Source organism: Carica papaya, chromosome 2 (genome assembly GCF_054855325.1).
Source record: "Carica papaya isolate Zhongbai chromosome 2, ASM5485532v1, whole genome shotgun sequence".
Classification (NCBI taxonomy): Eukaryota; Viridiplantae; Streptophyta; class Magnoliopsida; order Brassicales; family Caricaceae; genus Carica; species Carica papaya.
Window position 1 is genome coordinate 34607018 of NC_142310.1, and position 26665 is coordinate 34633682.

General features: G+C 34.7%; 5 protein-coding genes and 1 non-coding gene across 17 annotated transcripts; 4 read left to right on the plus strand and 2 right to left on the minus strand.

Annotated features, from left to right (window-relative positions):
• The first annotated feature begins 163 nt into the window (after positions 1-163).
• ALB3 (63 kDa inner membrane family protein) lies at positions 164-8203 on the plus strand. 9 transcript variants are annotated; one of them, XR_015817335.1, is made up of 14 exons: positions 164-633; positions 827-937; positions 1421-1495; positions 1596-1656; positions 2436-2509; positions 2612-2716; positions 2951-3058; positions 3211-3314; positions 3894-4043; positions 4164-4293; positions 5590-5730; positions 6220-6425; positions 7663-7757; positions 8091-8203. XR_015817335.1 is itself a non-coding variant. In XM_022031926.2 (12 exons), exons 1-11 carry the CDS (start codon positions 310-312, stop codon positions 5695-5697), a joined length of 1350 nt encoding a protein of 449 aa, XP_021887618.1. In that variant the 5' UTR covers positions 164-309; the 3' UTR covers positions 5698-5730; positions 7663-7835. The 9 variants fall into 9 exon arrangements, 5 of the variants coding, with proteins under 5 accessions (XP_021887618.1, XP_088070450.1, XP_021887617.1 ...); XR_015817336.1 differs by lacking the exon at positions 6220-6425; XR_002538376.2 differs by lacking the exon at positions 8091-8203 and having other exon boundaries at positions 7663-7835.
• LOC110806930 (uncharacterized) lies at positions 6585-7592 on the minus strand. 3 transcript variants are annotated; one of them, XR_015817339.1, is made up of 3 exons: positions 7452-7592; positions 6954-7015; positions 6585-6792 (listed from the first exon to the last, which is right to left on the minus strand). It is a non-coding gene; the product is annotated as an uncharacterized LOC110806930 (transcript). The 3 variants fall into 3 exon arrangements; XR_015817338.1 differs by having other exon boundaries at positions 6585-6843; XR_015817337.1 differs by having other exon boundaries at positions 6585-7015.
• A 2203-nt stretch (positions 8204-10406) lies between the features above and the next one.
• LOC110806939 (Pathogenesis-related thaumatin superfamily protein) lies at positions 10407-11385 on the plus strand. Its single transcript, XM_022031943.2, has one exon. The coding sequence runs from the start codon at positions 10443-10445 to the stop codon at positions 11205-11207; it is 765 nt and encodes a 254-aa protein (XP_021887635.2). The 5' UTR covers positions 10407-10442; the 3' UTR covers positions 11208-11385.
• Positions 11386-13685: 2300 nt separating this feature from the next.
• LOC110806959 (ubiquitin-conjugating enzyme E2 7) lies at positions 13686-17498 on the plus strand. Its single transcript, XM_088214326.1, has 6 exons — positions 13686-13856; positions 13994-14096; positions 15023-15120; positions 15230-15330; positions 16024-16101; positions 16977-17498. The coding sequence occupies exons 1-6, from the start codon at positions 13811-13813 to the stop codon at positions 17052-17054; spliced, it is 504 nt and encodes a 167-aa protein (XP_088070452.1). The 5' UTR covers positions 13686-13810; the 3' UTR covers positions 17055-17498.
• A 271-nt stretch (positions 17499-17769) lies between these two features.
• On the minus strand, positions 17770-18601 carry DSI-1VOC (dessication-induced 1VOC superfamily protein). Its single transcript, XM_022031958.2, has 3 exons — positions 18439-18601; positions 18186-18348; positions 17770-18044 (listed from the first exon to the last, which is right to left on the minus strand). The coding sequence occupies exons 1-3, from the start codon at positions 18561-18563 to the stop codon at positions 17907-17909; spliced, it is 426 nt and encodes a 141-aa protein (XP_021887650.2). The 5' UTR covers positions 18564-18601; the 3' UTR covers positions 17770-17906.
• A 555-nt stretch (positions 18602-19156) lies between these two features.
• Positions 19157-25844, plus strand: LOC110806925 (SEC14 cytosolic factor family protein / phosphoglyceride transfer family protein). 2 transcript variants are annotated; one of them, XM_022031917.2, is made up of 8 exons: positions 19157-19589; positions 20492-21071; positions 21658-21812; positions 22745-22840; positions 23208-23464; positions 24478-24698; positions 24795-25191; positions 25482-25844. In XM_022031917.2, exons 2-7 carry the CDS (start codon positions 20721-20723, stop codon positions 25188-25190), a joined length of 1476 nt encoding a protein of 491 aa, XP_021887609.2. In that variant the 5' UTR covers positions 19157-19589; positions 20492-20720; the 3' UTR covers position 25191; positions 25482-25844. The 2 variants fall into 2 exon arrangements, with proteins under 2 accessions (XP_021887609.2, XP_088070453.1); XM_088214327.1 differs by lacking the exon at positions 25482-25844 and having other exon boundaries at positions 24795-25308.
• The last annotated feature ends 821 nt before the right edge of the window (positions 25845-26665 follow it).

The window sequence follows — 26665 nt, forward strand, 5'->3', positions numbered from 1 at the left end:
CGGTGGCGCGGCCCACGCAAGAAACTCCACCGAAATGGCAAAATTACCGGAAAGCCCTATTCTGCCACGTGGCCTCCATTTATTGGCTCAAATCACAAACGGCGCGCTTAGATGTCCGCTGATTCGTCTTTGCCTTCGCTTCGCTGTACCATAAAAATACGGATAATTCTAAAAAAGAAAAAAAAAAAGACTTCATCTCTACTCTCTTCCTCTCGACTTCCAAATCCTCCTCGTCTCCATATCTTGCTTTCTCTCATGAGAAATTGAATCTCACTGTCTGATTTTAATCTCGCTGGAAACCACGAATTCATGGCGAGAACTCTGATTTCATCACCGTCGTTCATCGGCTCGCCTCTCCCGTCTTCTATCTCTCGCCACGGAATTTTCACGCTCCCTCACCGGAGACTTTCCAGCACCAGAGTGAGGTTCAGTTTCCATGATATACCTCCAGTCCACTCCCTTGACTCTTCTGTTGACTTCAACGCCATCGTTAGCAGAGCCGAAAGTCTCCTCTATACTCTAGCAGATGCCACGGTTGCAGTGGATTCTGCTACCAGCACCTCAAGCGCCACCGTGCAGAAGAGTGGCGGCTGGTTCGGGTTTATATCGGAGGCTATGGAATTTGTTCTGAAGGTAACTTGCGCTGCATATGCTATATTTTGTCATAAATGTAAATCTATGGCTATGACTTGCGTGTATAGGCATCTTATTTATTCTGGTAGATCAAATGGTTGTATAATTATGCTGTAACATATAATTAACAGTGGATATTAGTATTCTTCGCGAGATTATTTGTTAGATAACATGTTACTATTATTTGTATTAGGTGTTGAAGGATGGACTCTCCGCCCTACATGTGCCATACGCCTATGGATTTGCTATTATATTGCTCACTGTCATTGTAAAGATCGCTACATTACCTCTGACAAAGAAACAGGTGCGAATATCTGCGGCAACCTAGATTAAGAAAGAAAAGTGTTTCAGTATTTAGTTTTGGATTCCTACTTGAACACAACAAAAATTTTCAATGTGGTTATTGAAAGAACCGATGCAAGAAAATAATTGCATATATATTTTGTGGAAATGATGGAATCATTTTGTCTATTATAATTGCCCCACTGTTATCGTAAAGGTCGCTACATTATCTCTGACTGAGAAACAGGTGCTAGTATACGTGGCAACCTAGATTAAGAGTAAAGGAATTTCACAATTTCATTTTTGAATTCCTACTTAGAATCCCTACTTACAGACACATAAAACGTTTCACTCTATATATATATATATATTTTATCATTGAAAGAATCTATGCAAGAAAATATCGCTTTTGTGATTGGCTATTATGATAGATAGAATTGCTATTATCGATTATAATTGGTTCACATTGGCCGGCCTTTAAGGTGACAAAGTTTGTAATTTGCAGGTTGAATCGACTCTAGCTATGCAGAATCTTCAACCAAAGATTAAAGCCATTCAGCAAAGATATGCAGGAAATCAAGTGAGGCTTATTTTTTATTATATCAAATTCGTCGTACTTATGTTGTTGACTGGAATTGTGATTTGCAACTCTTCAATTTTATTTCTAAAATTCCATTTAGGAAAGAATACAACTCGAGACATCACGTCTCTACAGGCAGGCTGGGGTTAATCCATTGGCAGGTACCTTAATGTTCAATTTTTTGCATGCGTTGAGATGCACTTCATGCAGAGATTTAGTTTCCTTTAATTGGAAGGTTTTGGCTCTTGACAATCATAATATTCACTGAATAAAAATTAGAAAAAAAAAATAATCAACGTTAGAGATATATTCCTCAGTGTCATTTGGCTCTTTTATTATTTATTCTCTTAATTTCCTTAGATTTATGCTGTCATCATTGTTAATATGTCATACTATTATGCAGCATATTGTGGAATCATTTGGGGTTTTAGTTTCTATTTGTTTAATATATCTAGTTTTAGTTTCTTCTCCATCCATTTGAGGATGTGAGTGAGGATGAGGAAGGAGATTAAAGCTTTAAGGCATAGTGCTCTCCATGCTGGGTGTTGGATCTTATGGTTTGACGAGAATACTAGAATTTCTAATGACTGCTAAAAGTATTTCGTGCTTGTTTCGGATATGGTGGTGTCATTGAGTTCTTTGTGGGCTAAGGCACGGATTTTTCAGGAATATGTCTTTGTCTACGTTGAGAAGAAATTAGCTACTATATAATGAAGTCTTTCCAATTTTTTTTTCTTGTTTCCTGACTTTCTTTTTTGTTCTTGTTCAATGATTCCTTGTCTTTAATTTTTTTTATATGATTCCTCCGCTGCTCTAAGTATATTTGTTTGAGTTGCAATAGCCTTATGTACCAGAATAGTCTTGTAAACTGAACATTTGCACAATAAATGCTGATTGAGCCTAACGCCTTATGAGGACATCTTATTATATTGTTCTACAGGTTGTTTCCCTACTTTAGCTACAATACCAGTCTGGATAGGTCTATATCAAGCTCTTTCCAATGTTGCAAATGAGGTAACAAAAATCACTGCTATTTCATTGTCTTTTGAAAGCATTGATGGGTAGACTTCAATATAGAGCACTTTCTTGGCTGATAATCCAATACTTTTATCTAAGGGACTGTTGACAGAAGGTTTCTTTTGGATCCCTTCTCTGGGTGGGCCAACTACAATTGCTGCTCGGCAAAGTGGATCTGGCATTTCTTGGCTTATTCCATTTGTGGTAATGAAAACTGCCAAAGATCCATTTCTTCATGTTTCAGCATTTTATTGTTTTATAACCAGGAAAGCAGTATCTGGTAGATGTGTTGAATTTCTTATAATAGAGTTTGACTCATAACAAATTAGGTCCAGCTTCGGCTTTTTTCTATATTTCATTATTAGAGTAGTGATCACTTATCTACTCTTAGTACATTGTGCTTTTGATTGGTGAACTAACACAGGAGCTGCTATGCAGGATGGCCATCCACCACTAGGTTGGCCTGATACCGCTGCATACCTTGTTTTACCTGTACTCCTAGTCATTTCTCAATATGTCTCAATGGAGATAATGAAACCTCCCCAGGTGAGAAACATTCTTTGTCTTTAGACTGCCATTTTATTCCTCTTTTTATTTGTTGGGATTAAAGCGAAGCCTTGAGCTGTTTCATTTGCTTACCCTTTTTTTTCATGTTTTATTCATAAGAGCTATTTGAAGCCCTGATTTTCTTTCTACAGACTGATGATCCAGCTCAGAAGAACACATTGCTTGTTTTCAAGTTTCTCCCGCTTATGATTGGATACTTTTCTTTGTCTGTCCCCTCTGGCTTATCCATTTACTGGTTTGTTTCTCCATGCCAATTTTACTTACCAGTGAGTTATGCGCATGTTCGTGCTTGCAGCTCAATCTTTTGTTGTACGTATGTTTCTTTTAATTGAAGCAGATAATTTTGTGTTTAAGAGCATTATAGCTCATTCTAAATAATGTAGGGGAGGATTTTTGTCTTTGGACACAGTTGTACAGTGTCACAAATTCTGTGATGTCGCTCTGCTTTGTTATCACATATCAACAACCCATGCTGATATGTATTTTGCTGCCCTCAGAAAAAAAGAAGCAAAAAATGTCTTCATGAAACATTGGTCTCTGATTGCAAGTCGACATAAAATATTATATAGAGTGGATGTTGGTCATTTGGTTGGTACCAAACAAATGTGGTTTGAGGCGTGCAACTTTTACTAGTCAAGCAATTTTTTAGATCTAAATCTCTTAATACAGAGATAAAAAAGATTTAGGTCAAGCATAATACTTAACTGAATAATGTGGGTCCAAATGTATAAATTGTCAAGCATAATATTTAAGTGTATTATGTGATTTTTAGGCTTACAAGTGCTCTCACTGAAGTGTATTGTGTGGTCACTAGGTTTACAAACAATGTTCTCAGCACAGCACAACAAGTGTGGTTACGCAAATTAGGTGGTGCAAAGCCTGTTGTTAGTGAAGATGCAAGTGGAATAATCACTGCAGGACGTGCAAAGCGATCAGCTTCTCAGCCTGCACGGGCTGGTGAAAGGTAAATGATCTGTCTCTCAAAATTCGTATTCTTTTACATAGTCCGGGGGCCGGCCGCAGCAGAGCAGCGGGCAGTTCTTTCAGCTGCTTTTGGTCATCTTACTGAAATACTAATCAGCAGGTTCAGGAAATTAAAAGAGGAAGAGAAGAGAGAGAAGTTGGCCAAGGCTGTACCAGAAGATGGGGTTCAGAGTCCAGATTCTGGATCTGATTTAGATGAGGACTCTGATGAAGAAGAGACTACGAACAAGGTAAATTTTTAACTCTGTTTTTTGTCTGCTAGGAAGGTAGATGTTATGATTTTTGAACTCTCAAGGTATATAAGAGTCTTGTGGCCATTATGCATAGTTAATGGGGTTTTAAAGAAAAACCAACTGCTTCATTTCCAGGATTATAAAACTCGAGCCTAATATTGGAATGCAGTGCAGTATTCAATTGCTGTTCTAATTATCCTCTCAAATTGGTGTGCATTGACACGCATACAAAGCATACGCACTTTGTCTTGAGCTTTCACAAGCCGGTTCACGTTGGTGAACAAGAGCTTATTGCGAGTTCATGTGGTAGAGGGTTTGAATGTCCTCGCATGTCACCCTTTTACTATGCCAGGAAGGACCATACTACTCTTTTTCTCTTTAAGATGTTGTCAGGAACCTGTCCTGATTTATGAAGAAATAAAGGACGAAGAAGAAGAATTGTTACAGAAGCAGAAAAGAATTTAGAAAAAGATGAGAACCTAATTAGAATTTAGGAGGAAGAAAGAGTAAGGAAGATGAAAAGAAAAGAAGAATTGCTCTAGTGAGAAGTTTTAAGTTTCATTTACATTTTCTGTATAAAAATCAATTCGCAACTCTACCCTTTATAACTGAAAAGTAATTAACTGAATCTAATTTCTAACTAATCAAAAGAACTTAACTAATTTTATCTAACAAATCTAACCACTATTAGTTGGGCCCTAATGGATGTGTATGTATTTTGTGATAAAATTATAATCACTAAGAAAATAATGAAACATAAGAGCTAGTCATCCCTGTCAGAATTGAGTTAGCTGTTGTGTGTTGATTTCAGCACAATTGTAATCTTCCTGTCCTGGCTTTGTTGTGGCAGAAGCTGTGATGGATTCCACTGCCACAAAGTCTGGCATTGGTGGAACTCTCGAAGTAAAATGAAGTTGATTTTGTCACTGGCATTCATAGCACATGCATGCTAGTAGGATTGGATTGGTTGAACTTTGAAGTGCATTAGTTTTGTGTGACAATGCATGCATATGCACGGCTTTTGGGAGTAGCACGTGCTATTAAATAAAGGGAATTTACTTATAATGTGAAAGATGTGAGTGCTACAACTGAGTGGCTTCTTTCATAATGTTAAGGTTATAAGCTTGTGGTTTTTACAGTAATATTCAATCAAAGATTGAAGTCAAGACATATCTAAACATATTAGTTTCTCTAAGCCCTAGTTAAGATATATCCAGATGATGACATATTGTACGCCTGTTATGATGTTTGTAAACCCTACAAATAAAAATATAATAGAAACATTTGAAACAGGGTGGTGGGGTTCTTGAAGAGGTATATGCTTCCAGCACAAGTAAACAGGTTCCAGACATTTCTCGGCCAAGGAGAAGCAAACGATCAAAGAGAAAACGTGCTGTATAAAGGACTATATACTGAAATAATTTGTAGTTCAAGGTGAGTCTTGTATATCTCAACAAAATGTATTTTAGATAATTTTTATAGTGGCCATTTTTATGTTGGGCACATTCATTTTTAATTTTCGAGAGTCATTACAAATAATGAAAAAATGTTGATTAGAAACTACTTATTCCACGTGGTTCATGTAGCATAGCCATAAATTAGTTTCAGTTACAAATGTGTCAATTCCGTTCAATAGTGGGATAACAAGGAAGATGTCCACATGATTTTACTAGATTGTTTTGAAGCAGGATTATTGGAACTTGCTGGAGTTTTTTTCTTGGTGGTGGGGGTTATAAATTGGTTGAATAGGTTAAAGTCTGCATTTTCTTACTTTTAAGAAAGAGCAAGATTGTATGAGATTGCAATTTAATATTTAGTATTTTATTTTTAAGACAGAATTGTAGATGTTTACCTGTAGGTCCCTTTTAAAGTTCAATTGGCCACTTTAGTGTGCATGTTTTCCTTTTGATTTTTTTCTTCCAGTGCATATTCATCAATGCTCCCCTTTGTTACTAAAGAATACAAGAAAATGGGAAGGAAGATCATGCTTAGTTTAAATTGCTCTTGGTGGAGCTATCTTATTCTTTGTGGAACAAATGGACCAATTACAACAAGCAGGGTTGAGAAGGTGAAAGTATGATTTCCATTGGACCTTGTATATCATCTTGCGGAAAACTTGATTGCTTTAGGTACCTGGTACTATAGCTCTTCTCTCCATATGCTCTGTCATCCCCTACAGTCTAATGTATTTTGTAGGAGCTAACATGCATGCTTCATCTTTGAAATTTTGTCTAGACTTAGAAATTCAACTTCTATGATGATAATTGCTTCAGACATGAGTCTTGGTCTTGAAATAAGTACCAAATACAGGCTGGATTTGTTATATTTTAACATGAATACATCTGAATTTTCAGCCAAAAAAATAAATATAAGTGACCCTCACCCACCTGTTATGCTGAAGGGATTCCGTCCATCCTTTTATTGCTTAGATGGTGGTTGGTGATTCCCTACTGGGTTGGGCCCAGATGGGCTCTTGCGAAGCCTCTTCCCCTCAGCCTATTGTCATTTGATAGATGCAGGTGGTTTAGGTATTAACATATAAATTACCTACGTGAAATGGAAGTTTAATTTGAATCTAAAACAATGGCATTATTGATTACGAAAGTGAAATGGAAGTTTAATTGAATCTAAAACAATGTCAAGTCAGCTTTGCTTACCCAAGCAGGTAACACATTTCTTGTGCGGTAGCTAGGCTGTCTTGGCTGAAGATTGAAGTGAACTGTTAATAGTAAATAGCAAATATTAGATATTACTAAACAAGCTTAGATAGAGTAAACCTCATGTTTCTGCTTTTTATTTTTGCTATGGTATCTTAGGGGGAAAACAAAAACAAAAGAGAATTTTTGCTGTGATATTATTCTTTATAAAAAGAAGTTATAGATGCAAGGAGAGAGGAACCCTCATGTTTACTGCCACCTACCTTTCCCTCATTTATGGCAAACAAGTTAGGAAAAACTGTTTTGTATTATGCTTAATGAAATGCTGACGTTCATTGTTACTAAAAAAACTGGAGTGACTATTAGAATTTAATCCTTATGAGTCTAACAATAACACCAAAATGAGATAGTATATCAACATATATTGTTGTAGAAAATAATTTTTCTATAATTAATAGCACTAATCCTTTCTGTGAGAAAGAGAAGAAAGCGACTTGCCTGATTCATTAGCTTGAACCTTGATTTTTCTAAGAGTGTATTTTGGAGCTGTGAGCAGGAGCCATACGAGGAGAAGGTTGAGTAGACCCTGCTTTTTCATCTTGTGCTTGAGCTGATGCATTCTGCGAATGGGTGTCTTTGTGTCTGAAAGAGCCTTTATATATATTCCCCATCTGTAAATAATCATAACTTTAACTTGAAAACAATATAGGAATGCTGGCATATAAGTGCTTGGGAATCCAATGCCATCACAGAATCTCAGTGCCACAGATTGATACGAGTGGAAATCTGGGGTTTTTCCTCATTGTGAGTTGACTTCTTCTCTATTAATCATACTCAGTTATCATTGCATCCATAATAAATCTCCAAAATATCTGTAAGTAATTTCCTTTTTGAGTGCTTGTGTGTGTCAACAAGCTGTCAGGCACGGGTTTTGGGACCCAGCCAAATGCCATGTTTAACATCTGCTTAGTTGCTTATACCGCAAAGTTTTGTCTTTTGTGCTTCTGGTTAAAGTTCAAATTTCAATCCACTCATTGTGCACCGAAATCCTTGAATCAAGTCTTTAACTGGTGCCAAGTATTTATGTGCAAGGCAAATGGGGTTACCTCCTAATTTGTCCTTATCTGCTCCATTTAGAACAGGTATCAGATAAATTGAAAGGATTCTGGAACAATATAGGTTGGAAAGATTATACCCATAACAGTTATGGGAAGGATATAAATAAAGAAAAACGTCGATTTGGGTGTTTTTATTTGGTTTATATTTGAATTTTGAATATTGATTTGAAGGTTTTTAGATGTGGAGAGATGTTTTTGTTTGTAATATTTGTTTGTAGGTTTATTAAACATCAAATTGTTATTTTATAAATATTTATCTAGGCTAAAATATGTAGTAAAAGAACAGTTCAACGAAGTGAGGTAGCACGCCGGGTAAATAGGACAAGCAATGAATATGAAAAGTTAATCAGTAAACTGAAAACATGACCAAGTGTAAGGTAGAGTCCAAAAATTTTATCTATCGTGCTCGCTAGGGTATTATTCCAATTTAATATCATTACAGATGTGGTGAGTTGGTTAGTGTCCCCCCTCATACTTGTGAGCGTGGGGGGGGGGTTTAAATCCTTACAATCTCTATGCGGATCACCAAAATGACAAAATTGCACTAACATTATTTATTATTCGAGGAATTTTAAATGACAAGCACATTCTTTATTAAGTTATAAAGTCAAACTGTGATTTTTTCATTATATTTCAACTTTCCACTTTTTTATAATATATGTATCATTTAAAGTTTGATTTTATTCTTTGCTTTATGTTTTACTTTTACTGGTTATGGTAACTGGACGATGGACTTGTGCATACGAGTTTTTTAATTTATTAACCAGTCCTCATTATTATTGTTATTTCCAACCCACACAAAGCCGGACCCATGAATCTTATATCAGGCCTGTTAGGCCATTGGGCTATAAACTAAAAAATCATTTATTAATAATTTAGGGCTGGACTTGGCACGCAAGCTGGCCGCTATCCATCAAAATTGTTTAAACTTGAAAAATGATTATGGTAAAAGTTAAATTATGAAGCAAAAGAAGTTTCACACGCTACGTTTGTTTAATTTGATCGTTATTTATATATTCTAATTGTATCTTCAGGTATTTAAATATATTTTTTTTATTATATATTACCAAAACAACAGTAAAAATAATAATAGCATAATAAATGACTAAATTTAATTAATTTTATAGTTATTTTTTAAAATATTTAAATATAATTTAATTATTTTATTTTATTTTTTAACATTTTAAAATAAATAAAAAATTTGAGAAGCTCACAAAGAGAGTCGCCGCGTAGGAAAAGTTGAGAAGCATTAGAGTTGAAAAACGGACAACTCGTGATAAGAACAGACATAATTATCTGACATGCTTAGGACATGTCATATCCTTGGCATGCCACGTCACCAGTATGAAAACCTGCTACTTTATGCGAATATTCCTTTTCTCTTACTTTTTTTTTTTTTTTAATAACAAAATAATTTTTTTTTTTTTTTAGTTAAATAAATATAAAAACTGAAACTTTCTTTACTTTTTGCCTATAATATAATTACTTTTAAAAATATTTAAAATTTAATTATTGTTTTCATGACACTTTTAAAAACAAATTATTTATCAATTATAATATAATTAATTCTTAAATTCTTTTATGATGAATACTTTTAATTTTATATTATAGGATTTTTATAGAGATTAAAAATTAGAATTAACTTTATCAAAATATTTTTTATTTGACCTAAGTAGATTAAAAAACATATAAGATTTATTTATTTTATTATGTTTAAATATATGTTAAATAAAAATATCGTGTTTTCAAGTTTTTGGTGCACTACTTACATTTTTTCCTTTTGGAGGTGGATACGTAATTTTTTGGAAATTTTGAGGAACCCGCTCTGCATGCTTCTAATATTCATCTCGCACATTTTAGCTCCCAATAATCAATATATATATATATATTATATATACACTGTAAAAATGAATATTAAAAATGCCAGGTGGAATTTTCTAATGAAAATAAAAATATTATATTAAATATATATTATATAAAGATAAAATGTAAATGATTTAAAATGATTAAATTAGGAAATCGTAGAATTTTATTACATCTTCAGTGCCAATGATTCTTTAGAGTAGTATTCTTTTTATTTTTTTTAATCTACTTTTGAAAAAGCAGCTTAAAGAAAATGTAATCCACAAATAATTCTGGGTCTTGCTTTTGACCGCTCCGTCTGTACAACACAGAAATGAGTAATAGATGGACGATTAATCTCCGTGTCTATGAAAAGACGTAAAAGCCCCTCATCTCTTATCTCACATTGACACAAAACAATTTAATCCGTACAAGGTTATTTTTGTATTTTTAAGCTGCTAAATCGGGTTTACTGTCACGCCTATAAGTACGATCGCCTCCACCACTTCACTCTCACACAGAAAGAAAAATGGCATCCTCTGCTTCTTCGTCTTCGTCTTCCTCTCTCCTTCTCGCTTCTACCTTTCTTATCCTCTTCACCCTAGTTAAATCTACTTACCCCGGCCTCAACATAACTCTCGTCAACAACTGCCCTTACACCGTCTGGCCCGCCATCCAACCCAACGCCGGTGACCCAGTTCTCGAGAAAGGCGGGTTCGCACTCCACAGCCTCACCCACCACTCCTTCGCCGCACCAAGCCAGCATTGGTCCGGCCGGTTCTGGGGTCGAACCGGCTGTAGATACGCCAACGGGCTGTTCTCTTGCGTCACCGGAGACTGCGGCCACCGCCTCGAGTGCAACGGGTTGGGTGGTGCAACTCCGGCAACACTGGTCGAGTTCAGCCTCCACCACGGCCACAACGACTTTTCCTCCTACCGGGTCTCCGTCGTCGACGGGTTCAATCTTCCGTTGACGGTGACGCCGCACGAGGGGAAAGGACTGTGCCCGGTGGTGGGTTGCCGAGCTAACTTGCTGGAAACCTGCCCGGAAAAGCTACAGTTACGGTATGGTCACGGACCGGTGGTGGCGTGCAAGAGCGGGTGCGAGGCGTTTAAGACTGACGAGCTCTGTTGCCGGAATCACTATAACAGTCCGCAGACTTGCCGGGCTTCAAGCTTCTCGGAGTTTTTCAAGCACGCTTGCCCGTCGGCTTTCACGTACGCGCATGACAGCTCGTCACTCTTGCACGAGTGCTCGTCGCCACGTGAGCTCAAGATTATATTCTGTCACTAGTAGAATAATAAAAAAAAAAAAAAAAGAATCTTTTGGGTTTTAAATGAATGTCTGTTTGGTTTTCCTGCCTGCCCCTTCTGTTACGAATTAATTAGAACGTTGGAAATGGAGGAAGGTGACAAAACGGTGTAGTTTTTGGAATTTCTAGTGCTTTATTAAGTGGTTTGCGTTGTGATTACTAGTGATGTGTTCTTGTCGAGTCCCAATGCATCTCTTGTCCTTGCTTTTTATTTTAATTAATGCAATTAAAATTTTGATAAAATTTATTATTTCTGATACAAAACGACAGCGTGACAGGTTGCAGAGGTCTCCAGAAATGGCTCTTCACTGTGTTTAACTTTTTGGACAAAAAGGTTGAAAAGGGTCAAAAAGGAAATCATCATGTTGGGCTCTCTGCTCGAACCCTAGCCCTTTATTTACTGTTCTTCCCACATGGTATTTTTTTACTTTATGTACCAAAAAGCATTCAAATTTCAAAAAAACACATGAAGGTCAAAATTGGAGTAATTGATTCAAAAATTTACTATAAATTTCGAAGTAATGTTGAAATAATTATTAATATAAAAAAATATATTTAATTAAAAATTATGAAGTAATTGATTTAAAAGTAAGTTGAGTTGGGTTAAATTTTTATTTCTTTTGACTTAGGATTTGGTCTCTTTTAGTGCTATGCCATGAACATGCCCGAACTATTATTAAACAAAAAATCAAGTCTAATAATTATTAGTTTTAGTTACTATTAACGTTAAAATTTGAATCAAACTAATTCCATCTACCAAAAATACATATTTAATATAATGAAATTCACTTTTTGTAATTAATTTTTGTTAATATTGAATTTTAAAAAGTAGTTACACAAGTATATAGTGTATAGTATGTAGTAAATAGTTTATTTAGTTGCATGTTCTTTTTCTTTAATTTTAAATTGCCTACTTAAACTTGTTTCCTCATTTTTTTATAAAACACAATTTATTTATTTGACTATCTAATTTAAATTATAATTATTTGTTAGCACTATAATTAAGTTATTTTATATTTTGATAAAAAATAAATGTTTATGTTAAAATTATAATAGAAATAAAAATTTTACCAGCTATAGATTTGTAATTAGATACTTTTGCCTACAATCTAACCCTTTTTTTTTTTTAATTGAAATTCTCATTTGGTTTGACCGGTCAAAATTTAGGATATTCAGTTTGATTTATCTGAGAATGATTTGTAATATTTTTAGGAATTTTACTTTTTTTATTATTCAGTCAGAAAGTGAAAAATTACTTATTTGGTGTGCTTCTTATTTTGGGTGGCATGGGCTCGACCAAAATTTTCAGCCCAATCGTGGGCCCATAGCTTATGCTGAATCTAATTTGTCACCCATATATATACATATATATATATACAGGGTTATGCATATACGTCTATAATATTTAATTAAAGAAGGAAAATATATATTTTTTATTAATTAGTGGTAGAAATATGACTCAAGAATTTTAAATTTTTTAAGAAAAAAATTTGTATTTATATAATTTTTTTTAATTAAAATATCTGCCTATTGATTTATAGTCATCATTAAATATAGATATTTAATAATAAAAGTGAGATGTTTAAGTCATTATTGGCATAACGTTTGTGTGGAAGTCTGTTTGGCGCACAATTATATAGAAATATATTTATACAATTTTTTTTTTTTTATAAAAGGTAAATATATTATCTAATAAATTAGTACTGAAAATGATAATAACGTCAGAAAAAAGTTTTGAAAATGTAATTTTATTAATTTATCAGTTATTTTAGGGTGCATAAACTCATATTCTTATGAATAACAATATACAAATAGAAAAATAATAATTATAAAATATTTTTATATACTGGAAGGAGATACATTTATGCATATGTTTATTCATAAACAATATAAAAAATGTGAATTGGGGAATAATCAAACTCAAGAAAAATATTTTTAAAAAATTAAATAATAAAATAATGCTATCGTTATTATAAAATAATTTTTATTGTTTATTTCTTTAAAGATTATACAGTAAATACTATAAATAATTCGATTCACAGTAAATTAACGTTGTACATTTCATTAAATATTTTTATCGTTTTTTTATTTGATCTTTAAATATGTATTATTATATTTTAAAAATTTAAAAAATGCAATTGTTTTAAGGAATTAATAAACAAAATAAAATTTGTCCACTTTTAACTTACTGTGATCTTAATGCCTGATTACGTTTACGCGGACGAAGTCCCACGGCCTTTTCCGGTGGCGTGGTCCCCACAAGCGACGGTGATATCACACCCGTAAGACCCACGATATTAGATCAAAAAAGATACTTTCACTCACACCGGATGATCTCTCTCGGCTTCGATTTAGTACGTGTCGTTAGATGATTGGAGTATCTAAAATACGATACTAATTACCCTTACAAGATCGAAGCTCCCATGTGCTCCCGTGCAGCCAAGAGTGGGCGAGTGGGTCTCCGTTCAGAACCTTCTCTGTATCTATAAAACGCAATAGTGTCTGCTTTCTATCTCTCTCTCCGTTTCCTCAGATTTCGCAGAACTCTCTCTGCAACCTCTCTATCTCTAAGAATCTTCCTGTCATGGCGTCGTCTCAAGCTAGCCTCCTCCTCCAAAAGCAGCTAAAAGGTAATCGGCAATCGTTTAAATTTCCCGTTATTTCTTGGGGTTTTTGTTTTGATTTCTTCTGTAGAAGATATGGTAAGGAGTTTTTTCTGGTTCGATTTCGAAGTGCGTTTTTATTGATCGGTTTCTGTGCGTTGCAGATCTTTGTAAGAATCCGGTTGATGGTTTCTCGGCCGGGTTGGTCGATGAGAACAACATATTCGAATGGAGTGTTACAATTATCGGACCACCAGATACTCTTTAGTGCGTTTACTTTTCTTAATTTTCTGAAATTCAATTAGCTTAAAGTTTGTGCTTTCGTCTTCGTCGATCGAGTTATTTTGGAAATTTTGGTGATTCTTTGTGTCCTTGCGGTAATTATGGAGATTCTTTGTTTTGCTGTTGGATTGAGGGGTTAGAGGTTGGGGTTTTGTGCCAAACAGTTTTGTGGGTTTTGTAATTTAATTGATTTGGCTAATATGTTTGGTAATTTCAGATGTTTTCTTTTCTTGGTTTTTGAGGTTATTTGCTGGGTTTTTCTTTTAACATTAGGGATTATAGTTCTGGGTTTAAATATTATAATCAATGGGCTTTGGGGTTGTCAACTAGATGTTTTGTTGATTACTTTAAACATTGGTTATAGTAGAAGATAGTGTGCTTGTAATAGGATGTAATCTTTCCTCATTTTAGAGCTGTGCGTAAATATGTTCTTCTAATTGTTGTTTTATTTATTTTCTTAGAATCAAATAGCGTAGTTATGGCTTTACGAATGATATGAACTTCAACAGAGATAGTTAATTTTTTTTTCCTAAAGTCTATTTGATATTCAAATAATTTATCCATGCTTCACTTGAAAAGTTTCCTGATGATTTTATTGGAGGTCTGCATCCTTTGTGAATGCTAGGATTGTTAGCTCCTGACTTGTCTTCAGCTGGCAGTCATGTAATCTGAGTCATGATCTTGCTACTTAGTTATTGTTTCTTTGCGTTCCATCTTTGCATTAAAATTTGAAGTTCCCTGATCATCTGTTGAATTTAATTGATTTTTTCTTTTGCTTTAGTTGTTCATGGGCTTGCTCGCTGTTGGACAATTTATCTAAGCCAGTCCTCTTTAAATTCGATATGATTAAGAACTGCAATCAACAAGCTAAAAGAAGTTATTGTTCTTTGTTGCAACTGTTTGATTTACAGTGAAGGGGGGTTTTTCAATGCCATCATGAGCTTTCCTCCCAACTATCCGAACAGTCCTCCAACAGTGCAGTTTACTTCAGAGATTTGGCATCCTAATGGTAGGTTGGTCTGCCCCTCCCCGCCCCCCCCAATGCACCAAAGATATATGTTTGGCTTTCATCTTTGCTTCATGGCATGGTAATTATTGAGCTTTGGCATGAATTGCAGTTTATCCTGATGGGCGTGTTTGTATATCAATTCTTCATCCTCCTGGTGATGATCCAAATGGCTACGAGCTTGCAAGTGAACGCTGGATGCCTGTCCATACAGTATGTCCACCTATTTCTATCATTTGAGTTTTGGGAATTGTTCTTATTTCCATTGCATATTTTTAATTCGTTTGTGCTTAAATATGGTATTTTGACTTTAGGATTGAAGTTTATAAAAGTGGGAATATTGCTCTGGAGATATGTCAAAAAGGTTTATCCCATTAGACCTGGATAATGAGAAACATAGTGTCTATTTAGTTTTGAGGATACAGACTAAAATCTGATTTGCTTGAAATTTAAAGCAGAAGACCAAGAAAAGTATATAAATGTTGAAGGTGTGGTCTCTAGTAAGAAAATCAAATTCCGTTCTGCTTAAGTCGTTAATTATTTTAGCATGTTGTTCTAGTTACTGGCATCTTGTAGATAACAAATCTAAATTTTTGTGAACTGTAAGTGATGGGAGTGGTGTGAGGACTAGTTACTTGATATGATTCTACCTTTGCTAAATTTTTGATTTGATGTTGTACACAATGCCTTCCTAACTTGAAAGTATATCGTATGGATATGACATTACACTTATTTGATGTGATATTTCCAGTCTAGACTGTATTATTGTACAAAAATAAACCTGATGCAAATGGATATGGTGCCATTTTTCTCCAGTTGCAACTGCATTGATACTTTTTTCTGAAACAGAATCAATATATTTTACCTCCTATAAATTTTTAGTAGTGGGGAAATTATTTTTAACAGGTTGAAAGTATTGTATTGAGTATCATATCCATGCTTTCCAGCCCCAATGACGAATCTCCAGCAAATGTTGAAGCCGCGGTGAGTGATCTTCTGATAACCTTTTATGTACTGCTTAAACAGTATCATCTTTTTCATATGGACTCATTGTTATCTAAATGTTCTCGGAATTCGCTAGATCAAACTTAATGTCTCCATAACAGTGAAGTAGTGGTGAAATTATTGGAATGGGTGACAATTTGATTTAGTTGTTTATTATGGTTCACTGTTATAGCTTCAGTTTTTAGTGAGAACTAATCATGAGGGATAAGCCTGATATTGGCTCTGACCGGCTTGCATTGTATGGTATCTGTGGTGTGGCAAAGGTTCATGCCAAATAGGCTAACCTCAAGCTAGTAAAAAGCCAAAACAATAAGTTGAGAATGGGTAAAAGTGCGACTTTTCTTTCTAAAAAATAAATCTTTGAGGAACGTCTCAAAATCTTTTCACGGCCTTGTCTTTCCCTTTCCACCCTCTGTTCATGTTATTGATTTGGAATCTTATTGTATTCATTATCTTTTTGGTAAGAAAATTCTCTGTAAATTCGATAATAAAAAACAAAAGTACATCTAAAATCACTCACTGGTCTGCAAGTTTCTGTAACTCTAGAGTTACATCTATGATCATGCAGTAGTTGTCATGTTAGTATCAGTGCAGTGCAAGTAATAGAAATTCATTGGTGCGTTGGGTTGAAAGAGAAATTTTTTTGTGCAAAGGGTTTATTCTGACATGGTATCAATTTTTGTTGATAATAAACTTGACAGAAATATTAGTTGATTAATAAATTTATAGAGATATTTTTTATTTTCTCAAATTATTAATAAAAATGTGAAATGAATATTGCATCCATTACTACCCTTTTTACGCTGAATTAGCCAATTGGTCATATAACAAAACAGAGTGTCTCTATATTGCAGAAAGAATGGAGAGACAGGAGAGACGAATTCAAGAAGAAAGTAAGCCGCTGCGTGAGACGGTCACAAGAAATGCTATAAATCTTTTTTCGCCAACTCCTCTCTCTCCTCTCCCTTGTGTGCACTAGAGAACGATATCTTCATTTATTATGTTTGAGGGGAACTGGTTTTTCACTAAAAAAAAAAAGGTTGGTGATGTGCTGGGTCCTTGTAGAATGCCATTTGAAGTTCTTCACACTGGAAAAAAATGTCTTCTGTTATTTCGGTCTGCTTCTGATGGTGGAGTAATTGTAATAACTGAAGAAACAAGGTGCTGTATTAAAACCCAAAAAAAAGAAAAAGAAAAAAAAAAGAGTTTTGGTTAGTTGTTTTGTGGCAAAAAGTGCTCTTGTTGCGGAAATAGTCGTGCCATATATGGTCAAGAGCATAGTTGTCATTTTTAATTAGATTTTGCTTTGGGGTTACGTTATGTTTTTACTACTTGTGGATGCCTCTTGAAAATTTGTTTACTGTATTTTTTGGTCCCTCCCTGTCTTTTACATGTGTGTTTAGATATAGGTTTAATTTGTTAAAGCCAGTCACTTATTTAATTTTGTTGTTACAATAAAAATTAATCGAAATTGTAAGTAATATTTAAATAATTTAATGATTTGATTGCAACCCAAAAAAGAATATCAAGGTTATTTTTTGACAGAAATATAAAATTAAGGTTCTTTTGAACAAGAACTCTAAGTCAGTGCAATTTTAGTTGGTAAATCAAATTAATTACTTTTGAACAAGCACAAGTTGTTTCCCATCCTGACATAATATAACATTTTTATTCACAAATCGACGGTAGTACAGTTCTCTTCTTTACTTCCAAAGTTTTATTTTCACGTACTATGTATCTATATATGTAATAGCAATACATATCATGACTCGGCCCAAGCTGACTCACTCATGTTTAGGTGGGTGGGCATGGCTTCCCATCCGCACAACGATGCCATCAATATCACGCACGTATCCCACTTTCTGTCCCCATTCCTTGTTCTCTGGCTCGCTCACCGGCACTGCTCCCTTCTCCACCGCTCTCTGTTTTCCAATTATAACAATAATTAACTAACTAAAAATTAGTATAATACCCGAAAGAACGACGTCGTATAAACATTAATAAACAGAAACATGTATGAACGACGTCGTATGAAGTGTTCGAAAATTTTAATTACTGATTACCTTGTAGGCGGCATCGACGTCCGTGTAACAAAAGCATACCTCCATTTGTGGCCGCTCGCGACTTGACCGAGGACCTTGAACGACACCGGTTAGGTCATCGGTCTCATGTTGGTGCAACGGCGTGAAAGCTATGGTGGTCTGCCCACTCTCCAGCTCTCCCCACCTACAAATTAACTCCGTTAATCTACAGAATTACACAACAAATAAAAAGAGATGATCTGGTATTTTTGAACGGTTTAGATTTCATGTGTACCTGTGGGACTCGTCTAAGCGACGAACATTGTATCCGAATGCTTTTGCGTAGAAATCAACAGATTTGGCCACGTCTTTCACGTACACCACCGTGTAGGCAAATGCTGGTTTCTGATCAGACGCCATCGTCGTTAATTTTACTCTCTTCTTCGTCTTCTCCTACTGCGTTTTGCTTTGTTTTTAACTTGCTTTGGATATGCCACGTGTACAACCGGTACTTGGGCGGATGACGTTTTAATTTTACACGTGGACGCTAAAAATTACACGTGTTTATTGCATAGCAGGAAGAGCTTAACTTCCGTCACCTTGCAGTAATATTAGTGTTGCACTTGGCCCTAATAAAAAGTTCACCTAATTTTTTAATCATTAAGAAAATATTTTTAAAAAAAAATATAAGAAGAATCGATTCCGACTATTTAAAGAATAAATTTAAGATTAAAATCCATTTATTTAAAGAATATTTAGATTAATATGCACTAATTAACCAATAATTTTCGATCGTGCAGCTTTTTCATTCTTAATTTAATATTGAGATATAAGTTTGAGTTTTATTTACAATAATACCATTATATATTATGATATATTTAAAAAAAATTATTTCATATTACTTTTAGCTAATAATAAATTTAGACTATTCTTAATTTTTAAATTACATTTCTAAATTCGCCCGGAACTTGAAAATCTGTCAGCAATATCTTAATTATTCTTCCTTTACATGTACACTGAGTCGCTGGTCAAACACCATAATTTTGTTCGTGGCGCTGCCACTCAGGAGAACCGTTCGTTTACCGTTGAATCGCTCGGTGCTTTCTAGCTGTCACGTGTCAATCACGAGAACCGTCTCTGCCCAAACTTTCGCACGTGTTGGGTCCCGCTTTGGCCCTTACCATGCCTCCGAGTTCTATGGTCTCTTGTTTTCTCTGGTTTGATGATGGCGATGGCGGGACTGATCTAGAGAAGGCAACATCACCGAGCTCAAAAGCTTCCTTCCAATTTCCCTGTAATGGACACAACAATTAATTCGTCCAGACGATCAAACCAAATTGGCGTTCTCTTTAAGTTTCAAATCTGCTCAATTCAGTAGGACTTAATCTTCATTTCCTCGAAGTAGGGATCCGAATTCCAAATATGAAGAGTTTATGAAGATATTAGGTCAATTTTATCTTTCTTTGTTTATGAACTCTTCGAGTTTCTTTGTTTACTTATTGCTCGATTTCGAAATTTTCTGTTGAACTCTTCGAGTTCAGTTGAAACTCCTATTCATGAATTTATGAACGATCCTTTTATTAGAGGAGTGTAGATTTAGGCGTTCACAAATCGATCCGGCTTATTTTATACGTAATATATTGAATTATTTGATTTGATATCTTTTAATAACGTTTTGATATTTGGTTTTGAAGGTTACCTTAGGCTTGAACTGTAACGCAGAATCACATTTCCGGTTATAGAAAGCCAAAAGCGTGTTATAGTTTCTAAAGTGTTCTGGTGAAAATTAATGCGAATACGTTTCGAATTGCTGAGTTCTGGTGAAAATTAGAGCTTTGATAGAGAACAGCAGTAACTTTTGTGCTAAATGGAAACTTAATCTAGATTTTCAACTTCATTCTCATATTGAATGTTGATTAGAATTTCATATCTCATGTACACCCAAGACGTGTTTATGCATGTATCTACTTATTGAGCAGAAGCTCTCATACATTTCTATCATACATGTCGGTTTCCATCTATACTGGCATTGCGTGCGTGATCAATTTGAGAACTAGCAAAATAATAAAGTAAAAAAACAGCTCATACAAACACACACACACACAACTTATATATATATAGTAGTTGTATCTTTTCTGAATGATTTCAGTACAAATTGGCCTGTTCCTATGTTTTATGGGCGATGGATGTCAATATTTTTTTAATGCATCTTTAATGTACGGATGTTGGTAATAGTTCATGTAATAGTTCAAATGCTGTAAACTACTGCCCACCGACTTTCTAATTTGGGGCTTTTTCACTTTCAGATCTCTTCATGAATTCTTACATTTGTGCATCTGGTTTTACAGATTGGTGTCTATTCAATATTTATCCAGTTTGGCTGGAACAGTGTCGGAATTACAATTGCATTCTCTGGTTCTTATAGATCTTGTCTGATCATGTTTTTGTCCTCCCTTCATGATGGTTCTAGCCATAGTAGTGGTTTATACGAACAAATCTGTATTGCCGTTTCAAATGTAATGGAGTACTAATTAACAAAGAGTCCACTTCCGGCATCAAGTATTCAATTTCACTTCAATGGGAGACTCACTTCAGGGTTCTGTTATTAGTAGAAATTCTAAAGCAATTGGCTTAGTTGCTGGGAAAACAGTTTCTAAAAAAGATCCAGTTGCATCTGGCCCTAAAGCTCTTCCACGGAGTACTTATAAGAACATAGCTTCATTAAGCAGTAGAAATGGTGGCGGTGCAGCTGGTCATATAGCAATTTTCTTAATTAAACTTGCAGCCTTAGAGGCAGTACGAAGAGTTTCAAGGGCCAAGTGTCCATATATTTGGCGCGGACTTCAAGCTTTGCAAGTTCTATGCTATCCACCTCTTAAGTGGATTCAGAGATGGGCTCCCTTAAGAGGACTAGTTACAGGGATGCAGGTTTGTTCATACTTGCACTCAGGGGAGCTGCATTTTTATTCGTTAGCTTTGTTTTCTATCTAATGCAAGACACAGCATAAAAAACACTTTCCATGAAGATTTCTTTAGTAGACATCTCAACTTTTATATATAATTTAACCTTTTCGAAGTTGTGAGAGTATGCTAAAAGCTCATGGACCTTAAAATTCAACTCTTCAATACTCAAGTCTTTCGTTGTTTCTCAACCTTATGAGCTTATGGCTTTAATAGGAGCCATGCAAACAACACATTTGCCTTTGTGTCCACATATGGTGCATGTATCTAATTACCATCATGAATTTCATCCCATTCTGAGATCAAAATTTTTTCCTGTTTCATTCTTACAACTTGTAGCAGATCATAAAAAGTCTCAGATGCTTTTTCTTTCAAATCTGTTATTGTGGCTAAACAGGGCAAGGGCATATGGTCTGCACAGTTCTGTTCTTTTGGTTATCTAATCAGAAAATGCATAATATGCTTGTTGTGGATATATTTAGATTCTTCCTGTTATAATTATTAATCGTTTGTCATTCTAAACAACTTATAACAGTTAATTTTACACTTCCAGATGCTGTCAAGGCCATTATTAGTGCTTTCAGTTACAACTGCTGTTACCGAACATTCAGACAGCAGGAGTGAAAACTCGGATAGTGTCAGTGTTTCCCATGAATATTCAGAATTACATTCTGAGATATCATCGTTGCAGTATCCCTTGGATGGAAGGTAGATGACTTTATGAAATTTATGGTTCCAGTTAGGCAGGTGACATGATAACTAAATAACTAAGCTGTAAGGTTTTGACTGTTTTCTTGATTAAGTGGTGTTACAGGGATTATGATTCACTATGAGAGTAACTAAGCTGCAAGGGACTAGGTCTATTTATCCAGTTGTTATTATTTGAAACCAATTTCTGCTGTAAGGTTTTGACTGGTTATTGCAATTCAGGCGTCACATATAAGCTATGCACTTCTAGTTAATAGGTTCATCTGATTATTAGTTTTTGCAGAAGTCTCAGCTTTCTCTTTGATTGGACTAGCATCTTTGCTGTACTCACTTTGCTGTATGTTTTAATTTAAAGCGCTGGTGCATTTTGATAATAAGGAACTGTTCAGCTAAGAAATGAGAATTCACTGGACTCTTAACAAGTCTAACTTTTTTTTTTTCCTTATGTGCTAACCATAAGAATATTGATTAGTAAGTATTTAGCTGTGTTTGTGTTTACTTTCTGGGACTTCAAGGTGGATATGACTCTATCCGATTCAAGTTGCCACAGTTTAAGCTACAGGCTAGTTAATCTATTGATTCCTTATTCATGTTGTGTTAAAATTATTTGAATAATGCACCTTGTTAGCTTGCAGCTTTTTCTCTCCAATAATTTTTTGTTAGCACATATCAAGCAATTAAATGAATTACTTATCAAGTCATTTCCTGTATTGCCAATGACATCGTAGGGAAAATTTTGTTTTTAGCAACCTTATACTTACTGTCATAATGATAACCAATTAAAATAAAATGAATGCTTTTAATAATATGAAATATTATTTGAGATCCACTCTAGGGTGTTCTTGTGTTTGTCTCCTTATTTTTCCTTCCTTTTGTTTGTCACAGTGGTTTTATGTTCAGTAGTTTCTCTAATGGTCTCATCTAAGATGCAGGGTTGATGATGAAACTCCTGGAAGTCTAGCATCTGAAGATTGGTTAATACGAGTCCACAGAGAGCTCGAAAATCAGGGGATTAGCTTACCAGAAAGGTTTTTTTATGGTTTTTATGGATAAAAATACTGCAGTACCTTCTTTCCTTTGATGATGATATTGTTAATGAATAAGCTAATGACTGTTGGCCACGTAAATCCTTACTGCATGTTTATGGGTTCTATTCAGTTGAGAATTTAGCAGTCCAGAGTGAACAACAATTCCATTAATTTTTTGAAATAGGCTGTTTTCCTTGAAATTTTTCAAATGCATTACTTTGTACATGTTGATTTTATCATCTTTAGTGGAACTGGTTGTATAAGAGTTTTCTATTCCAATTTAATGTCCTATGTTGACATATTTCTTTTCAGTTTATTGGCTTCTCTTTCTGACAGCTGGCTATAGCATATAGTTCTTTTTTTGCAGAATCAATGAGGATGAGCTTCGTAGATTTTATGCTGCTGCAAATGGTGACTTTTCATGTTTGTTATCGTCTATTAAAAAGACCATCCGTTGGAGGGACACTTACAGAATTCTTTCTGAAGTGGAACTTGAGCAATGGTCAAGTATGGTTTTCTGGCATGGATTTGATGTGAAGAACCGGCCTTGTCTTGTCGTACGACTTGGGCAGGCTTGCTTAAACTTGCCTTCTCATGAGAGACCTCGCTTTGCTCAAGCAGTTGGTATATTTTCTTTCTCTACAGTGGCATTTTAAATTTCTTGCCACATAGCTGCAGTCATTTAAACAGTTAATATTTTCTAGTTACTTGGACCAGTATGTTGCATTTATATGGATATAGCATGATAGGGTCCTATTTTCTATAAGTTTCCTGTTGCATTGAGGATCCAAGAGCAATTGCTGCAATGCCAAAATTTCAGGTTTCTGGCAAAGATATTGCAATTAAAATGAAGATGAAGCATGGTTGTCCGAAACACATTTTTAAGCAACAAATTTTTTTAGTTTTAAATTGCATCTCCTTTCTGATTCAGAAACTGGAACCAAGTTAATATGTGTTATTTATGATGGTAAGAATCCCACCAGCAGTTTATCTAACTAAGAAATGAACATGTAAAAGCTTTCAATGTTGATGTGCTGTTTTTCTTGCTGTTCTTAACTGTGTTAACAATATAATAGCATGTATCTAGTGGAAGTTTCCCTTTTAACAATCAATATATATGTTGTCATATCATCTTTCGCCACAGTGCCAATTCAGTTTGCTATTTAAAAAAAGTCGGAAGCTGCATGAAAGTATGCATCGTTTGGTAGTTCTTGATTTAATGAGATATACATTCTTGATTTCATATTTTTCTTTTATCTCTCCTTTTCTCTCTCTTAAGTATATGCTCAATGTCTCCAAAATGCTCTCTGCTTATAACGTGTCTTATGTCTGATCTGTCTTTGCTACCAGTTCGATTGCAATAAAAAAATGATCTAACCATTCTAAACATATAACAGCATCTTCATTAGAAAAAAAATTATGTTTTTTCATCAGTGTTGTTGGGTTCTTCTTATGGTGAACTTAAGAATAAAATTAGTTGTTACCTTGTATAGTGCTTGGATGACTATATTTACTTTTATTGAGTGCATGTTAACTGTTTTATATTCAATACTCTGTTGTTGCTGGAATCAAATGAAAATTTCTTCATTTCCAATATGTGTTTAGTTCAGTTAATATTAACAGGGTTGTGACTTCAGTATCTCAGGTGGAACACGGAGTCCTACATTTAGTTGATCCAGAAAATCGTGAAATTACAGTTTTGGTAGATTGTGAAGGACTATCTCCATTAAGAATTCCCATGCATATGATGAGGTCTTGTTCTTCCCTTCTCCAAGATCACTTTCCTAACCATCTTGGCTGTTTATTTGTGATACGCCTTCCTGCTGTTGTTCGAGTCATTGCTCAGACTTTTATTCAAGTAAGATAGTGATTCGGTTACCATTTAAAACCTTGGTTTCTAAAATGTTTGTCATAGTCATTCTTACATGAAATTGCATGGATTGTCTTTTCTCAGGTTCTGAAGCCTGTCACTCGGAGGAAGTTAAAAATTGAAGGTGAAATGTTCCGCAAGGTTCTCTTTGAGCATCTTCAAACCCTTCCATCATATCTAGGTGGTCATTGTACATGTACAATATGTTCAAATATGAGCAACCGAAACATTCAGTCGCTTGCAAACGGTGCCAATTGGATAGGACGGTCACATGCAAATAACTACATAGCAAACATAGCAGTGAATGATAGTGAGGATATTTCAACTCCTCATCTTGTTTTTCAAGATGATGTTGACGTGAATGGTAACTGTGACCAGATTTTAAGGACGGCTGTAATAAGTTTGCTTATGTTGTGGGTTTTGATAGCTTTAATAGCCGGAATCTATGATCCTGAAAGCCGTCCCTCTTACCTTGCATGAGGTAAGAGTGCACTGTACGTCTGATCATTTTGTCTTTGTTATACTGCCTCTTATAGTGGTTTCCATATTTACATGGATATAATCTTCTATCAAGTAATAAAGTCATTACTTCGTCTCATGATAATTCCATCCACAATAACATGGTTACTGGGGTTTTATGCTCAGTTAGTTAACATCTGTGCAATAGTGCAAGAATGGCTGATTCTATGTGGAAACACAGTGCTAAATGCACAAAATTAAAGAAAAGTTCCTAACATGTAATAGTTACTGATGCCTTTGGAATCAATGCAGTTGTAAGTCGGATATTGGTCCTTTGAATGGCTTCCTCAATGCCAGGTGCCAATTATTGAGATTGTGGCTCATATTTGAGAGAACACCATGCTCACAGCAAGCTTCAGGGAAGGGGTCATACAGAATATATTCGCTTTAGATTACATAAATAGATTATAAATTTTAATTCTAGGTACCTATAAATTATTATACTATTTGGGAATCCATTGTTTAAGTTTTAGTAACTTCAGTATTTTATTATTAGTAGTATTTAATTTTTCTATTTGTATTAGTAGTATTACTTCTAATCTTGTTAGTATTAATATTTTCTATCTTATTTGTAGTATTTTTAATCTTATTAATTTTAGTATTTTTTTAGTCTAATTCTACTTGGGTAAAGACCGACTTAGCATTTTGTAAATACTTTTATATTCTCTTTGAGATCATCATTCAATTAATAACATATTTTGAGAATATTGTATGATTCAATCAAACCTTAAGCACAGTACTTAAGAACTCTATGTGAGATATCTAGGTTTTCTCTAAATTTTGTAGTAGTCAAACCGTCATTTGTCCTACACCAAGGAGAAGGATAATCCTTTCACAATCATTTTTGCAGTTGGGCATTTTTGTTATGGAGTATTCTTGTGATTCTGGATTTTCCTTAATTCACAATGTAAAGTTAAAATCCAAGTTGTGAGATGAGTTCTTCTTTAGTGAAAAAATCACAGGTTTATGGAGATCGGCACGTTGCTGAACTATGTAAAAATTTTCAAACCCTCTCTCTTTCTTGCTTTTACTTAAAAGATTGTGTTTTATGAGTGTATTCTCTACACTCCATGCTAGTGTTACAAACAAGAGAAGGTGGGAAAATGTTTTCACCATTACAGAGTTGTGATTAATATGGGAAATACTACAAATAGTGATTGTCCTTTCGAGGATAGCTTTTTTGAGGAAATTTCCTTGTGCTTGACCTGAACATTTCTAGTGGAGCATTTCAAATCAAGGTGGTTAAAAGTCAAAGAGGCAGAGGATAGTATATATTTGTTGGGTAGAGTAGTTGGACTGTGATTTTAGTTGATTATTAATCTGGAGATTAGATAAATTTAGATTTGTAAATCAGAGTGATGCTAATTGTGTAAGAATAATGCATAGGAGGATTATATTTGATTGGTGAAACAGAAAAACAGGTCATAGAACTATAT

What these genes read in the sequence shown, in the direction of transcription:
- ALB3 (XM_022031926.2), top strand. Translation starts at nt 310, where the DNA reads ATGGCGAGAACTCTGATTTCATCACCGTCGTTCATCGGCTCGCCTCTC. An exon ending in CTTGGCTTATTCCATTTGTG is followed by an intron (nt 2,717 to 2,950) that starts GTAATGAAAACT and finishes GCTGCTATGCAG; the next exon opens with GATGGCCATCCACCACTAGG. An exon ending in CCTGCACGGGCTGGTGAAAG is followed by an intron (nt 4,044 to 4,163) that starts GTAAATGATCTG and finishes ACTAATCAGCAG; the next exon opens with GTTCAGGAAATTAAAAGAGG.
- LOC110806939 (XM_022031943.2), top strand. Translation starts at nt 10,443, where the DNA reads ATGGCATCCTCTGCTTCTTCGTCTTCGTCTTCCTCTCTCCTTCTCGCT.
- LOC110806959 (XM_088214326.1), top strand. Translation starts at nt 13,811, where the DNA reads ATGGCGTCGTCTCAAGCTAGCCTCCTCCTCCAAAAGCAGCTAAAAG. An exon ending in GGACCACCAGATACTCTTTA is followed by an intron (nt 14,097 to 15,022) that starts GTGCGTTTACTT and finishes TTTGATTTACAG; the next exon opens with TGAAGGGGGGTTTTTCAATG. An exon ending in GCTGGATGCCTGTCCATACA is followed by an intron (nt 15,331 to 16,023) that starts GTATGTCCACCT and finishes TATTTTTAACAG; the next exon opens with GTTGAAAGTATTGTATTGAG.
- DSI-1VOC (XM_022031958.2), bottom strand. Translation starts at nt 18,563, where the DNA reads ATGGCGTCTGATCAGAAACCAGCATTTGCCTACACGGTGGTGTACGTG. An exon ending in CGCTTAGACGAGTCCCACAG is followed by an intron (nt 18,349 to 18,438) that starts GTACACATGAAA and finishes GTTAATTTGTAG; the next exon opens with GTGGGGAGAGCTGGAGAGTG. An exon ending in ACGTCGATGCCGCCTACAAG is followed by an intron (nt 18,045 to 18,185) that starts GTAATCAGTAAT and finishes ATTGGAAAACAG; the next exon opens with AGAGCGGTGGAGAAGGGAGC.
- LOC110806925 (XM_022031917.2), top strand. Translation starts at nt 20,721, where the DNA reads ATGGGAGACTCACTTCAGGGTTCTGTTATTAGTAGAAATTCTAAAGCA. An exon ending in CAGTATCCCTTGGATGGAAG is followed by an intron (nt 21,813 to 22,744) that starts GTAGATGACTTT and finishes TCTAAGATGCAG; the next exon opens with GGTTGATGATGAAACTCCTG. An exon ending in TTGCTCAGACTTTTATTCAA is followed by an intron (nt 24,699 to 24,794) that starts GTAAGATAGTGA and finishes GTCTTTTCTCAG; the next exon opens with GTTCTGAAGCCTGTCACTCG.